Source organism: Abrus precatorius, unplaced genomic scaffold (genome assembly GCF_003935025.1).
Source record: "Abrus precatorius isolate BTA unplaced genomic scaffold, Abrus_2018 Scaffold9, whole genome shotgun sequence".
Lineage (NCBI taxonomy): Eukaryota > Viridiplantae > Streptophyta > Magnoliopsida > Fabales > Fabaceae > Abrus > Abrus precatorius.
The window spans coordinates 33,678,040-33,694,175 of record NW_020874439.1 but is presented as its reverse complement, the minus strand read 5'-3'; the positions used below and the strand labels follow the sequence as shown (position 1 = coordinate 33,694,175).

Genomic DNA, 16,136 nt, shown 5'->3' with positions numbered 1-16,136 from the left:
TACATAAGGGAACATGGGCGTTCACAGTTGTGTGTCTATATGAAGATTAAACAAGAAAAAAGAATAGGGATAATACAGCACACACCACCACACAAGGGGGAGATGGTGATGCCACCCTATATACAAATTAAGGATCATAATTTTCAGTGATGTAAGGTGTGGTTGGAGGGAAGGACTTTTGGGGGGCATTGGTAACACTTGGCAAACAATCCAAATGTGTCAACTTGCTTGATGAAGTTTGTCATACTGGCCCATCCTCCAAATCCAAAGCCCACAACTAGAACCCAGACCACCACAAACGCATTCACCACGTACATCACTGTCCAGTTAGGGATAAAGAAGGGCAATTTCTCCACGGCATTCTGTTTAAAAGACCATACCCAAAATTAATAGAAGAAAATAAGCTTTGAACTGTTCATATGCAACAAATAATGTCAACTCACATTAATAACTTGGTAATAATTTATAAATAGGACTATTAAGGTGAGTACTATGTAGGATCACTAAGAGCGTTAGGTAGCTTCATTGTTGATATGTGATTAGAACAGTTACCAATGGTAGTATGACTATTGACTATAGCAAATAACTAAATGACAATTGACAAAGAAATGGCACCAACCTCATCTTGTCTCATAAATTTTCAAATTCTAACTTCTAATAATTACTATAACTAGTGGGACTATGACTAACACTACCCGGGACATTAGAAGTCACTTCCAAGTTAAATCACAAAACCGGAATCATATCCTCAAATATGTACATCACACCACACAAAGAGTTTTTTAAGAACATTATGAGCAATTGGGGACCAAAGATAAACATTACTGCTGCTATTACTATGTTATGAAATATGAACAGAAAAAAGAAAGAAAGATATTAAAATGAGATGTGCAGAGATTGGACCGTTTACCTGTCTTGCGGAGGCAGATTTGTAAGTCAGCATATGGGCCGAAGCAGGGATGATGTAAACGGTGAAGCTGACCAAAAGGGCCCCCACAGCTGAATTAATGGGCCCAAAAAATGGGAAAATAATTGCCAAAAACCATATTGGTATCACCACAGGTAACCGGGCCACAGCCCTTAAACATATGCTCTTTGTGTCATGCATTCCTATCACTTTCTCCCACACGAAATATAATGGCGTACAAGCAAACCCGAACGTTATGAACTGTCAGTTACGTACCAAGGAACATATCAGTTAGTAGCTAACAACATACTTTTAATTCGGTATTCAATGTAGGTAGGTAATAAGAATTGTATATAATAAGCTGTCATGCTTAGTAATAATTTAATCTATTAATGTAACTAAATGTTATAATTTTTAATAAAAAACATTTATTGAATGGTTAATATTTTTAGCAATTAGTAATGGTGAAGGGTGGAAAACTGTAATGGACCTGGTGAATGAGCATGAGAATGACACCGGTGTCACGCCAGCCAGAGCGGGGGAGGAGTGAGAAGGCATTGGAATGATTCAGAAGTTGGTCACCAAAGGCCCAGTAAACGGCAGTAGCAGATGGTATTGTGAGGGTGAACACATATAGGGTTGCATAAAGATATATATATTTGAACTTCTGAGGCTTCCACATTGCATGCATGATTTCCCTGCATTTCACATATCATATTGCCATGTTTTAGTGTTTACTAAAACTTAAATATAAAAAATGATCCATATACATATATAGGCTCCACTGTCAAAATCAGGAGTAAAGTTGGTTTTGTCACCCCTGCATAAGTAAATGTGAAAGAACCGTTTTGGCTTCTTTGTACCATATGTTTCTCTACTTAATATTTATTTTTTAGACAAAAAGAATGAATTACACTAAAAGGAAAGAAGCTGTCCCATTTGAGAATTTCTAAGATCAAGAATGGATTTTAATGCCAAACTGTAAACACACGCTTCTTGGCACTATTTATCCTCTTGGACTATCAAACAATTTTCCTTGTGGATAATGCTAGAGGACAAACAAACATAATCGATGTGTGCATCTATGTTCCAACTTTTTGTGTCTCTAGCATTACTTTTTTCTTTCACTTGGGAGATAGTAAAATAAACAACTAGGATATATCTTGGGGTATAAAATGTCGCTATCTTATTATTTTATAGATAAAAAAAATATATCAAATTGAGGGAGTCTTCAAGGGGAAAAGCAAAATCTGGGCACCGCAAACAGAGCTTCACACTGAATAAAAATAACAAAAGTTGAATTTGGGTTTGAAATTTTTTATTGCTAATGACAGAGTATAACCATAAGCCAAGACACTAACGTAATGGTAGTTCAAAAGTGCCAGATATGCTGTTTGTCTTATTTCCGAGGGGGCATAAGAATGAAAGAAAAAGCTGCAATTGAAGAAAGGGACCGTGCAATGAAATTCTCCAATTATCTATGATGTCTGTCCTAGACAATAAAGAAAGAACAATATGATGATTGTTTTGTCCAACTTAGTAAGCAAAATATTATAAAAAGGACATACACTGTGACGGCGTGCCCGCCGAAAGTGTATAGTATGTTGGTGGCGCCTGTGAAATACAAAACCAACGTGTTTGGGCCCGAATGGGTCACATTTTCAACCTACAAGTAAAAAACAGTTTAGAATTAGATGAAACTATTAATTTCAAAGGAGAGAAACCCAACCAAAGAAAAATAATTAAGACCGTTGTTGTTGCTTACCTGGCCATGAACAAGTGCTGCAATGGTCAAATACCAAGCAGTGTATGTGGTCATGCCAAGCCCAATAAAGGACCAAATCCGGTAGTTGTGGAATGATGGAATGAACACTGTGGTGGCACAGCATGCTCCAAAAATGTAGGTCCAAGTCCTCTTGTCCAAGTGGTCATTTATGTAGTAAATGTTACTGCAAAATACCATAATATCCCCCAAAACAATTTAGTAAATGAGCATACTCTTTCATTTATAAATGTGAAAGTTATGTAGAAGTTATAATTAGCAGTGTTCTGAGGTAAATATGAATACATGATTGTTTAAAATTGAAACCAAACACGTTATTAATCAAATATACAAGGGTCATCATGAAATTGAGACCTTGCACAGGCTATAAGCTGGATAACAGATCCAAAGAGGAGAAAAGTGCAGTTGAAGGCCAATCCAGCAGCTTTCCAGTATGGACCCAGTAAACCTTCCAACACTTCAAACCACTGCAAAAATTGAAATCAAAACATGAACATTGTTCCATATTCAAAGTGAAAATAATAATTTACATAAGGTGGAAATAAAATTTTAAAAAGAAAAAAGAAAAAAGAAAAAATGGTTTTCAATTATTGTCTAGTTTCCTTGGATATCTAACCTGAATGACATGGTTTTTGAAGCTGACATTCTCTTTCTCTTTCCGGCTTCTGTACTCAATGTACAGAATGCTAATTAAATAAGCAGTCCAACTACCAAGCAGGCCATAGAGGATTTGGAATATGATGCCTGAAAGCATTCCCAGTTGAGAGAATGAGTAAGGCAGAGTCAACAGAACCTGAGCAACCTGCACAACCCAAAGACCACAAATAAAAAAAGAAACAATTTTTCTTACTTTCTCATGATTTAAAAGAAACCCAAAACTCATTACCAATTTAGAATGGCATTTCTATGTAGACTCATATATTGTTACCTGATTAGAGGCACAGCTGAACCAAGCATCATAGGCAGAACCACCATGCCAGAGAATATTTTTTAAGCTAATATGTGAGCTCTCTCCTTTGACTTCCTCTTCCTCTTCAAGCTCAATCTGGGTGAGGCTTGACATCATGGCTTCTTCAGCTTGCTTCTGAGGCAACATTTTCTTTTCTTTTGAATATGAAAACACACAAACAAACAGTGAGTTAGGAACTAAACTAAAACCAGATAAAAACTGACAAGAGAATAGACTTTAGAGTTTGAAAGAGACATACCAAACAGTGGAAGAAAACAACAAAAAGAGCAAGAATGTTGCTTAGTGTTGTGATCAATTGAGGATTTAGTTATTATAACTGAGAAGGGAGAGGAAAGCAGATATATTTAAAGTGGTAGCAAATAAGGGAAGGTTCCTTGTAACTGCTTCCAAAACAAGACAGCCTGGTGTGCTTATCTCGTGTTTTTGTTTCTTTCTTCCTTCTGAAACAAGAGAACAGCGCCACCTTATGGGGCAGTTCTTGCGGCTTACTTTACTACTAGACACTGAGACTCAGGTGATAAGGTTTCATAATTGTGAGCTTCAAAACTCCCACTTGACAGAGCCTTAAATAAATGAACTTTAGTGTACTTTTGCGTTACCCATCAAACTGCTTTTAAGCTTTGTTCAGTTTAGGGTCTTAAATGCACGAGGAATTGGCAGAAGAAGATAGCAATTTCAATGCATGTACAGGGTACACCTGAGAGCTGAGAGAGAGGGTAATAATAAGATTGCTTGTTGAAACTGCTCTGTGTTGAGAAAGAAACCAAAGGCAATTGGCAAAAGAAGAAATGCGTGTTAATTGTGTGGTTTATTATTATTATTATTGACAGTCACTGAGAGTGAGACAGAGAGATTTTGGTTCTCTTTTTAGTGTGCATTTGTACCCTCTTTTCTTTTTTGTCTTCGCTGTGTGTTCGTTTTTGTTTCCTCTTCACTCAAGACTTTTTAAAATGGTTGGTGAGAATGTATCAGCAGAATAGTAATAATTTTCAGAGATTTGTGTTGTGTGACTGTGACAAATCTCATTTGTGGAAGACCATACACATAGAATTAGATTTTCGTTATTTGAATCTTTTTTATATATATATGCATTTTAAAATATTCGTATTTAATAATATACCTAACATTTTCTATATAATTATGACATAAAAAGTTATTAAATATATAAGTATTTCTGTGAATACACACCGCATAATCATGATATAAATTTTCATTTAAATAATTTATATCATAGATCAAACATATACATTAGTATTTAAACAGGTGTATTTGACTGTATATTTAAAGGAAACGTAAATTTTAGTTAAAGACGAATAAGGATGTCAGTTTTAATTTAATTATACTTTGAAACTGTGATCATCAACCTTAGAGCAGCATGTTGTTGATTATCTTCATGAAGTAGACGCCTCCGCTGCCAAAAGAATATCAAGTTGATCTTACGTTAGTATTTGTAATTATATTTCCATTGCTTAAATAATGATTTTGGTTTGCTGAGAATATAATTGTCCATACGTTTATAATTGAATTTTTTTTAATAAAGGATTTGTATGTGTTTAACTATTTTTCAATATCGTTCCAATATACAAATCAGCTGTACAGTAACATGTATGATATAGAACTCAAATCAAACCAAGTGTTAAATAAACAGAAGCTAAACAATTGCAGGTATCCTATTAGATTGTTAGTGGGCCTTTAATAACTATTCCTATATTATGGAAATAGTTAAAAATCTTTGTTTTCGAAAGGAGAGAAAATAACTTTGTCAAAATGAGTTGTTTAGAAAAGAATTTGGTGAACTACTACTCTTTTATCAGTCAAAAAGGATGTTGCATTGGATCTTTTGTGGTTGATCTCTATCAATAATATCCCATTAGATTTCATTATCAATGAACTAAATTAGCATGCTTAGTGGGTGGAGGGACCTTCTCTCTTCTCTTTTTCTCTTACTCTTGACTCATAATTTGATTCAATTTGGTAATTAATTAATTTGCATGGCTATCCAACATATTGATTTTTACATAATTGAGCATTATCCTATTCCTATTTTCTTTTGAGCCTATAATGGAAGACAATTTATGAATCTCTAGACAGTTTTAATGACCTTTGTAAAGAGAACCTCATATCATCAAGTAATGCATGTATGCCCTTTAAGGTAATGTTGATATTTTATTTTATTAATAGTAATAATATTTTCATATTTTTTTTATTCCTTTCTTATTTTTTTTATTCCTTTAAGACAATTTATTTGATTGATGTTGCAATTTAATATTTATTATATATTTGACTTTTATTATAAAAAAATTAGTTACTAAAATTTTGGTCACTTTAATTTTTGAGTTTATGTTTAAGCATTTAGAAGTAATAATTATTTTATTAATAATAATAATAATAATAATAATAATAATAATTTTTTAGTATATATAAATTTAAGAAAAATACTATATACTTTTTTTAAAAATTAACAGTTATAATTTTTTTAATATCTTAAAAATTAAAAATATATATATCTTTTTTAAATAAATTACTAAACTTGTCATCTATTAATATTAAATTAATAGCAATAATTGTTTTACATGTGGAAAGATATATAATGCTCTATTCATGATTTTCAAGGAAATTATTTAATTTTTTATATAAATTTTTATTATTATTAGTTATTTAAATTCAACTTTAAAAATTAAAATCTATATTTTACTTAGTTTTATCCTCAAACTAATTTAAACTAAACAACAACTCGAATATATGATCAAATTAGATAATTTTTTTCTCCTCCAAATCACAAACACCCTTAATACAAATTAGTAAAGCTCAATCATAATCAATAACTAACTAAATCAAATCAACTCTAAACAAATCCAAAAAGATAAAGCAATAAACTAACTTATTCTAATAAATGACAAATCAAATCTAATAAAATCTCAACATATATAAATAAGTTAATTACTTGTCTTAATTTAGGACAAAGTTCTTAAATGTTAACTAACAAGATATTAGCCCAGCTTACATCAGTAAGGGTCGAAAGAAATTGAAAAAACTTACACCAAAAAGAAAATGGAGACAAACGTACGTAAGACTCAGAACACAACAAAACACAAGAATTGAGAGAAATACCAAGATACATAGTGTGTGTGTGTGTGTGTAAGAAATCTGCCCTGTAAGTGAAAGAATTGTAAAATGAAAAAATAACATTAGATGATCTGAGAAATACTTTGAGAGTTAAATTAAGAGATAACATAATTATTTTATTTGAAACCTACATATAATTAATAACATAAATAAATAATTTAAAGGGTAGATATCAGAAAGTTTCTGACTTATTTTTGCTTTTTATTTGTAGAGAGGAAAAGCCTAAACTATTATGCAAGGGAGGTTCTTATCCTCCACAACCACAAATGTGTGGCAGATGAATTATGAACAATTATGCATGCACATCTTCGAAGCTTTATCACTTGTCCGTGACAATTATTAGTAGGTTAGGTATAGTGCATTTGAAGGTAAAAATTTTCAACCATATCTACAGTTTCCGCAAAGTTTTTGTCATAGTTTTGTTGTTTAAGTTATTCAAAATGAATATATCGTATGTTATAATTTATATTTATTTATTTATTGACTCATTTTATATATACGCATTCTAAAATATATTTTTCTTTCAGCTAAAGGGGTCAAGACAATCCATACTGAAACACGTACGGTGGCTAAGCGTGGCGTCAATTCAAATCAACACGTACGCCAGTTGGAGTTTCTGAAATTTTCTGAATTTTCTTTTGCTTATTTTCTTGGGTTATTTGATGTTCAACATTTGTCCTTCTGTTTAGGTCCATGTAATGAGATAAGGAATTGTCCTGCAATTATAATAAATCGCAAGCACCACTACGTTTCAAATCATATCAATATCATAAGTTTTGATACTTCGCATGCTGTATGCCACCACCACAGGTTGTGTTTGTGCAGCCAAGTAAAAATCATCTATGACACAAGCCCATTATTTAACTTGAAATTAATGAATGTAAAGGAAAATATTTAGTTTAATTATTTGACTTTTTCTTATCTCTAAAAGCTTCTTTTTGAAATTTATACCTTAACATTTGTACGTATGGTGCAAACTTTGCTTTTATGGCTAAACCTTTGTATTTTTTCCCCCACCTTTCCGTCTTAGGAATCAACTTTATATTAGTACTGGAAACAAGCATCCTAGGACATACTTATGGTCTTTAGTCCCCACAATTAAAATTATTTAATGGGTTCAATCATACATCTAATTGGAAAGAAAAACTTTGTCTATATTATATACAATATAATTTTTTAAAATCAATACGTTTTGTAAGCTATTTAAATTGTATTACTTTATAATGGTTAAATTTTAAATATGTAATAGTGTATCAACGAACAAATGAATTTAAGTTTCGTCCATGAAACTATGATAATTATTCAAAGTGGTTTAAAAAATATGCAATGAGATATAATCATGCACGTAGGACCAAGAATTATGAATGCTGGGCACGGAACTTCTAGCGAGTATGGGCATTCCATTCTCAATTCCAAAGTCACTTAGCATTATATAAAGTACTCAATTCCCATTTCTGAGTTATTATTAGAGCAATGGCGAGTGCAGGTATATGAATGCCAAGGCAACAATATGATTGGTTCTTGCTACAAGTTGAGATGCAGTTCAAAGTTCTTAGTGACAAAATGACTTGGCCTTCATTTTTATAATTCGTCTATGTATGCTATGTATAGGATATAGGTTAGGTGGCTTAGTTTTGGAGACACCATAACATAGTAGTCTATGCAAACTTTATCTCCTTCATCATGTTTGGCATCCGTTATCATTTTTGCTGCAGAAGCATGACTACCAATTAATCGTTACTTTACTGATTTGGATTCCTTCTTTCTTTTCAAGCTACTGATTTCAATTCTACTATGTGGGTCTCACAAAGTTTCTGGGATTTGGACCTATTAATCATTTCCGTAATTGGTTTAATTATTAGGATTTGTTATAAGTCCATTATTTGAAAGGAGAATACATACACTTTTTGTGATCATAGCTTTTTCGAAAGAAAGAGTAAAGGAGAAAAAATAAAACTCTTTTAAAATGTTTCTAAAAAGTGGGTAAATGAAGATATTTTATCATTGATTAATTTAAAGTATATTGTAATTTTAATTTATTAAAATTTAAATGTAAATAAACTAATTTTTAAGAGAAAACATTAAGTATTCATTTGATACACGAAAATAATAGACATAGAATTGACTTCAGAGTTTTAATTATAACATTTGAAAGTCTTTGTAGAAATCAAATTATTAATTTTAGGCTTCCTTTTGTTAATAATATGCTTTTAAAACTATTTTCAGTTATTTTTTTTGTAATCTTAATTTATAAAATCAGTATTATAGTTAATAAAAAGTTTGTACATTTTAAGAATAATTTAATTTTTATTTAAATTAATTACATAATTAGTTTATATTTCTTTGAGTCATTATAAATTTATTCTTGTTATTCAATAAAATTGAGTTTTTCCCATTCATTCTCTTCAGAATTTTACATATTTTTTTCTTTATTTTTTCCCATCAAAATCAACACTTTTTTTTTATAATTATAATACAATTAAAATCATAATTCTTAATTCTTAATTTATATTCTCTAAATCACAATTCTTGATCTAACTCTTCTACAAGTGTCTATGTTCTTTTTGTTACTCCTATTATAATTATTATTGTATCTATTATTACTATTAATACTGATAATATAATTTTATTTTTGTTATTATTATTAGAATTATTATTGATTTATTATTATTATTTTATTGTTACTTTTATTATCTTTATATTTCTTGTTACTACTTTTCATTGTTTCTGCCACTATTGATGAATTTAATTTATTTAATCAAATTTCATATAACCACCACTATGATCATCTTAGTTAAAAAGTCTTAAAGTAGAATCATGAGACTAAAATTTTCTTGTAAGTAAAAATGAAGATGAATACGTAATTATATGCCACATTGTCACTTAATACTTATTGAATCATTTGCTTTGGGTTCACCTTAACGTTTATTGAGGAAATGATTGTCATCATGATTCGTGACTACTTTCCCTTCGGTAATTGTCAAAGGAACATATTCAATTACGCTAGGTTTTATAATTCGATAAATATGTTGGAATTTTTTTAATATTTAAAATTATAATTTGAGATAAACTTAACGCATGTTTAAAAGCTTTTAGTAAATAAACATTTTGAAAATAATAAAATTAAACAATTGATTTTTTAAAATAAGTTAAACAATTAGAAAAATTAATGTGTCTCTTTGTTTCTATTTCAAAAAAAAAATGAAAAAAATCGTTAGATAAATAAAAATTTATTTTTTAATTTAACTACAAATAGAAATTAGAGTTTTAAGTGAGATGATTAACAAAGAAAACGCTGCCAAAAAATAATATAATTAAAAAAATAACGCAGTTGTATTTTTATTTTATAACAAGTAATATTCAATTTTTACTAATTTTTGTTTGAATTAATTTAGTACTTTCATTTTTTTAATCGCTACAATTAAGTATGTCTATCAAAAATTTTAATAAAACACTTTCACGTCCTTATTTTTTATTCAAATAATTAAAGGTCTACATATGATTGAGATACGAATAATTTAAAATATTTTGATTAAATTTGGATGATTTTGTTAGATGTGATGTTAAAATTTTTAAAAAGATCGATAAAGATTTAGAATTTCTTAATTTTAAGTGAAATAAAACATTTTACTTGATTGAAAAATTAAAATTATTTAATTCATAGAAGTTTTCAAAAAATTAGAAATTTGAGAGTTTTAGGAAGAAAAATGCTAATAAAAATTTATCTAGGAATTGAAATAATCATTAATTTACATAAGTTTTTCTCATATTATTAACTGGATTAAAAAATATTTTTTTATCTAAAAAAAAAATTTCTTCACTCTGCACGGCACAAGCAAAGCATTACTCCAAGCGCTGGCTTTTGCAATTGCCATACAGTGCGCATGGATTCAATTTTCAAGGTGTGACGTTATTGTATAGAAGAACCAAAATCAATGGAAGTTTACATCAAACGTGAATAGTGATTTATGTATGTCTCTGCTACTTATTCATGGGAAGAGAGAGGACCTAATAGTCTAATACTGATAGAGTTGAAGGGTATTATAGCTCTATTTCTTATCTATAGACTATAGGTAGTGGAAGATTCCATGGAATCAGCATTGACAGCAAAGCATTATGAGGATGAAGACTTTAATTTTGATATTGTCATTGTGATTGTGAATGCCATTAGTCACTGCTTGTTATCATCAGATTCCAACACATGCTCTGTCTCCCCCCATTTGGAATGGAATTCCAATCTATACCCTATACCTTCTTTTTCGTCTCTGTTCTATTTATAATGTTTTTGCCGCCACCTAAGGCTAAAGTTGCTTCAAGTCACAATCAATATTTCAAATTTTGAACTTAAATCATTTGGGTGATGCCATTAGCCCATAATGGAAATGTTATGTATTGAACCATTTTATCTTTTTCTCTCATATGTGTTATTTAAAAATTTATCAGTTTACAATACTCGTATAACATGAGATATTTGCTGATTTAGATTTTAAAAATTTATAAATAATGTAATGGTGTCAAGTAAATTTTATATGTGAAAAATGTCTAGAACACTTTATGGTACAACTACCTTTGAAATGTTGTAGGCCTATATATAGCTCTCTTTGCCACATAGTGACACCCACGAAGGCCGAACATTGGGAAACATTATTTTCATTGGACATTGGGTCATTTGTTATGCCTAAATACAATGGATCTGTATTTAAGATTATCTAATTTAAATTTTAATATAAAAATTTATATTAAGAATTTATAATATAAAAACTTTACATTAAAAAAGCAGTACAAACTAACACAAATTCGTTGACTATAAAGAGACCATAAAGTCCATGTTTAAGTTACACAAGTTTGCTACCTCACATATGACACAAACCAACCAAGTGAACAAGCTACCGCTATTTGTTTTCCCTGTAAAATTCTCCACTTCAGTATCATTATTATAGCACGATATTTATATTCAACTTTGTTGGATTTGAAAGGGAATAGCACGTGGGTTCAAATGAATTCAACATGCTTTACGAGTTTAAAGAAACCCCTAAAACATGTATACCTTGAACCTATGCAATTCCTTTTCAGGTAAAGATTCTTAGTCAAGTCCTGAAAAAAATTGTGGATGTAACAAAACAATGCAAAACGAGCAATAGAAGATGATTTATTTATTTATTTGTATACTTATATGATATATTTTATAACACTTTTTAATCATAAATTTTATCTTCTTTTACACATGCTATGTACTTTGACCTTAATTCTTAAACCCAGCATCTAGTACAATATTATCATTGCTATCTACTACTATTATTCCAAAGGGTGAATGGTCCTAGGCAACCCCGGAATAAGTACAGTGCTCTGGTAGCGTGGACAAATAATTTAATTATGCTCTATTTATGTAGGAATTTATATTATAAATTTAATCATAAGACCTGTTAAAATAAATTAAAAAACCATTTTAATAAACTCTGCTAAAAAGCACACTGAAACAAATTAAAAGAAACTTATAAACTAGATTGAAGGATCTTCTTAAAAGTATGAGCTATTTTTATAAGTTGAGTTTTGTAAAAGAAGAAATTGTAATGCAACCTTTTAAAGGAAAAATCTCTCCTTTTTTCTTATTGCAATTGTATTCATGAGAGCATGAACTTGTAATAACCTAATAAATAAAAGTTCCAATTATCTCCGGCATCTTTTTAAGATGGGTTTGGTTACATTGACTCGGATTCTGTCTTTTGCATGCTTCCTATAACTTGGGGTTGCTGAATGGGATTCAGAGAGTGACTAAAGTTTGATAGAGCGTTCAAGAGTCACCACCTCAATCTCTTCTCTTTCACATCCTTGTAGCCCTATCTTTCTTATCTAGTGGTATCTTAGTCAAAGTCAAGGAGATGATGACAAACAAAGAACAAGTGATATCCACTTAAAGCAATCGTGTGACGAAAAAGAGATTCTTAGCAATCGGTAGCTTAGTGGATTCTCTCGCCCATCATTTGCGTAATTAATCAGCTTTATTTGTTTGGCCGTATCCTAATCTATGTAAAGCAAAACACCATCTTGAACAAGGAATAAAGACCTCATGAATAGCATTTTAACTATTAATGTGGTGGTCAAATCATATTGGGAGTGAAAATTGGACTAGGCTCATCATCCAATCTCGGTTTTGCATCGTAATGTGTAGTTATATCCAGTAGTCACACATATATTGAATTGTCTTGTTAGAATATGGTCGATATTGATTCCTCATAAGGTACCAAGCAACATTCCATATTTTTGGTCTACCTAAATTCACCACTTATATTCTTAAGTTGTAATCATAGGGCCCAAAACGCTGAAAAGGCCATAAGAAATGACCCAAAAGAAACAATTCCGCAAAACGAAGTGAAAACTTGTAAATATTTGATATTTTCTTGTGTGAATTATATGATGTTTGATTAAAAAAAATTATTTATAAACATTATTAAACAATATCATCGTTATTGTAGCTATTTACTCTTGCTCTGTTCCAGCTAGCCTGTGAGTTTTCCTAATACTAATACACTCTTTTTGAGATATGGGCCTAAAATTTTGGTCTTTTCTGGAATTTAAGGGGCTCAAGGCCTATCTACAAAAATAAAAAGGGGACAAGAAGATAAAATATGAAGCCATGTTTAGTTACCAACCCATCAACTACATGGTTGCCTGATGTTATAAACATCACCGAGACAATGATATTATTTTTATCTCCATGGAATGGATAGCATCTTTCACTTTATAAATATCAAGCATATTATTACATGTAAAGACACACAACACAACACAAAAACCATTTCTCTTTCTCATCTCCTTATTCATCCAGCATAAATATTTTTTGAAAAATGTTTATTGACACACAAATTGCTTTTTGACAATTTTATTGTTCAAAAAATTAGTAACAAAGGTTAAACATTTGTTTCATATATATTTTATTACTTAAATAAATTTTAAACAAATAAAGATGGTGTAAATTCCATTACATGTGCTGTTAACTCTATTTCCCCTACGGGACTACCAAGGACAAGCGTGAGTATTAGAAATCCCATTGTCAAAGAACCATATATAGCCTTGCATGATTTTTATTTTTGATTTTTTTGGTCTGAGCCATGCATGATTTCTGACAACGCCATCACAGATGAGTTTGTACCCAGCCTTCTAGAGGTGGGATCCATTTCACCCACTCTTTGTACCAATTGATTTGACCACAGCCCAAGTTACTCCAATCTCAGCATTCAAACATTAGAAGATATTTATGTATTAGATAAAACATTATTCGATCATCACTGCCAAAAAAAGAATAACTCAAATACTCCTTCAGAAGAACGAATATTCTTCCAATTATATTAAAATAAATTAATAAAAAAATTAATTATTTAAATAATCAGAAGGTCAAGACAGAAATTAGTCATAAAATTTATTAAACTCAATATCATATTTATAAAAAGAAAGTATAAAACATAGATAAAGAGATTAAATTCAGAATATTAAATAATATTTATTATCTTTTATCCAACACTAACTTTATCATCAAAATATTTTTACAGGTATTTTTTTAATGTTACTGTAAAATATTTTATAAAAACATTGTATCAGTACATTAGAAAAGTGATTATAAAAAATAATTTATAATATGAAATAGAAGGAGAATAGGAAGATAAAAATGTCGTGAGATTTGGCTACTAATAAAGATTTGAGCTAGTGAAACGATAACCATCACGATTCCTATGGTGGAGATGCAAACTTTGGCACCCTTGTCACCCAACTGGGTAGAAGTCGAAATAAAATTATTGAAAATGAGAGACCCATCGTTCCGTAGGCAACATTTTGCTCCAAAAGTCAGTGCATTAAATTATTGTTATCGTCGGCTATTTTTGAAATCTTGTGCCAAGCCACATGGATGGAACATGTATGAGCAATGAACAATATTAATGACATATATGGTCAAAGCAAAATTGACCCAATATTTGGGAGACCATTCAATCTATTATGAATAGTCTACTAGACGAGATCAGAGATCGTACATGAAACCAAACCTTAAGTGCAAGTGCACGCCTCTAATTTTATTCTTCTTTCTCTTGTTGCTTAATTTGTAATCTTTAAGTTATAATTTACATTTAAATAACTTCATCGTCTATAATAATTTTATTTGATTTAAATAAGATTATCTTAAATAAAAGAGACATGTTGTCCAAACAGAAAAAACTATATTTATCATAAAATTTAATAATGAATAAGAATGAGTATTGTAATATCAATAAATAATTATTATTTATGACTTGTTCTTATGGAATGATCCTTTACCCGATTACACGAACCTGATATTCTGCCCTATCTATAATACCATCGCTATCTTTTTCCTTCCTATAGTTCATGCAATATCTCTTGTTTTTCGAATGTGCACTTAATATCTATATGATGGGGATAAATTTTATCTTCTACTTGAATAATGGGCCAAGTTTGGTATCCCTCACGCCAACATTATCTTTATTTGGAAAAAGAAAAAAGGAGTTAATGCACACGTACATACGTATTAATTGCTGACAGAAAAAAAATACACACATATTAATTAAATGATTTTGAATATTATGAGCATTTACACGGTATAAGTATGTAACCAAAAGTGGTGAAGGAAAACAGTGATGAAATGAAATGTGACATCACATAACATGGCGGCTAAGAATTCATTGATTGATTGATTATTGTATATGCATTATTGGCATGTATTTCGCCTCAAAACATGGTTGTTTGCCAGCAAATTGGCAAACCTACCCAATGCACTCACTCCCATCAACATTCACACGCTTTGACTGCCCTTCATGTCAAACACCATCCATCCCCCATTCACTTTTCAGTCTTTCATCCTAATCCTCCTTTATCCTTATCAATATCATATTAAGGAAACAAATTATAGAAACTTTATTCTCACTTTTTACATGGGTTTATTTATTAATCGCTTGTGTGTTTGACAACAACTTATTAGATAAGAAAAATAAATGACTTTCATTAGTTCTTTTTCGGGTAAGTGTTTACCACACTTTTAACTTTTTTGTACAGTTTTTTTATTTTATTTTTTAAAATAAAACATTTTTATCATATTTTATGTACAGTTTTGCATTAAAATAAGAGAGATTAATAAATTTATAGGACAAGTGAGTTTGACATAAGCCCTAATTAGAAAAATTATGTTCATTTTAAAAAATGTTTTTGCCTTTTGTAATTATACATATACATATGTTATTCAATATGTTTTAACCCCAAAAAATGTGGCCCTAGGCATAGAATTAGTTGCATATGTCTTGATCTTAAATTATGATAGGATTTAGCACTTGCACTTGTAAATTTTATAA

At 30.2% G+C, this 16,136-nt stretch overlaps 1 protein-coding gene across 1 annotated transcript; it reads right to left on the bottom strand.

Annotated features, from left to right (window-relative positions):
* Nucleotides 1–4,473, bottom strand: LOC113849299 (auxin transporter-like protein 1). Its single transcript, XM_027479098.1, has 9 exons — nucleotides 3,899–4,473; nucleotides 3,619–3,794; nucleotides 3,307–3,492; nucleotides 3,045–3,157; nucleotides 2,673–2,856; nucleotides 2,476–2,573; nucleotides 1,398–1,605; nucleotides 911–1,168; nucleotides 1–362 (listed from the first exon to the last, which is right to left on the bottom strand). The coding sequence occupies exons 2-9, from the start codon at nucleotides 3,784–3,786 to the stop codon at nucleotides 144–146; spliced, it is 1,434 nt and encodes a 477-aa protein (XP_027334899.1). The 5' UTR covers nucleotides 3,787–3,794; nucleotides 3,899–4,473; the 3' UTR covers nucleotides 1–143.
* Between the last annotated feature and the right edge of the window lie 11,663 nt (nucleotides 4,474–16,136).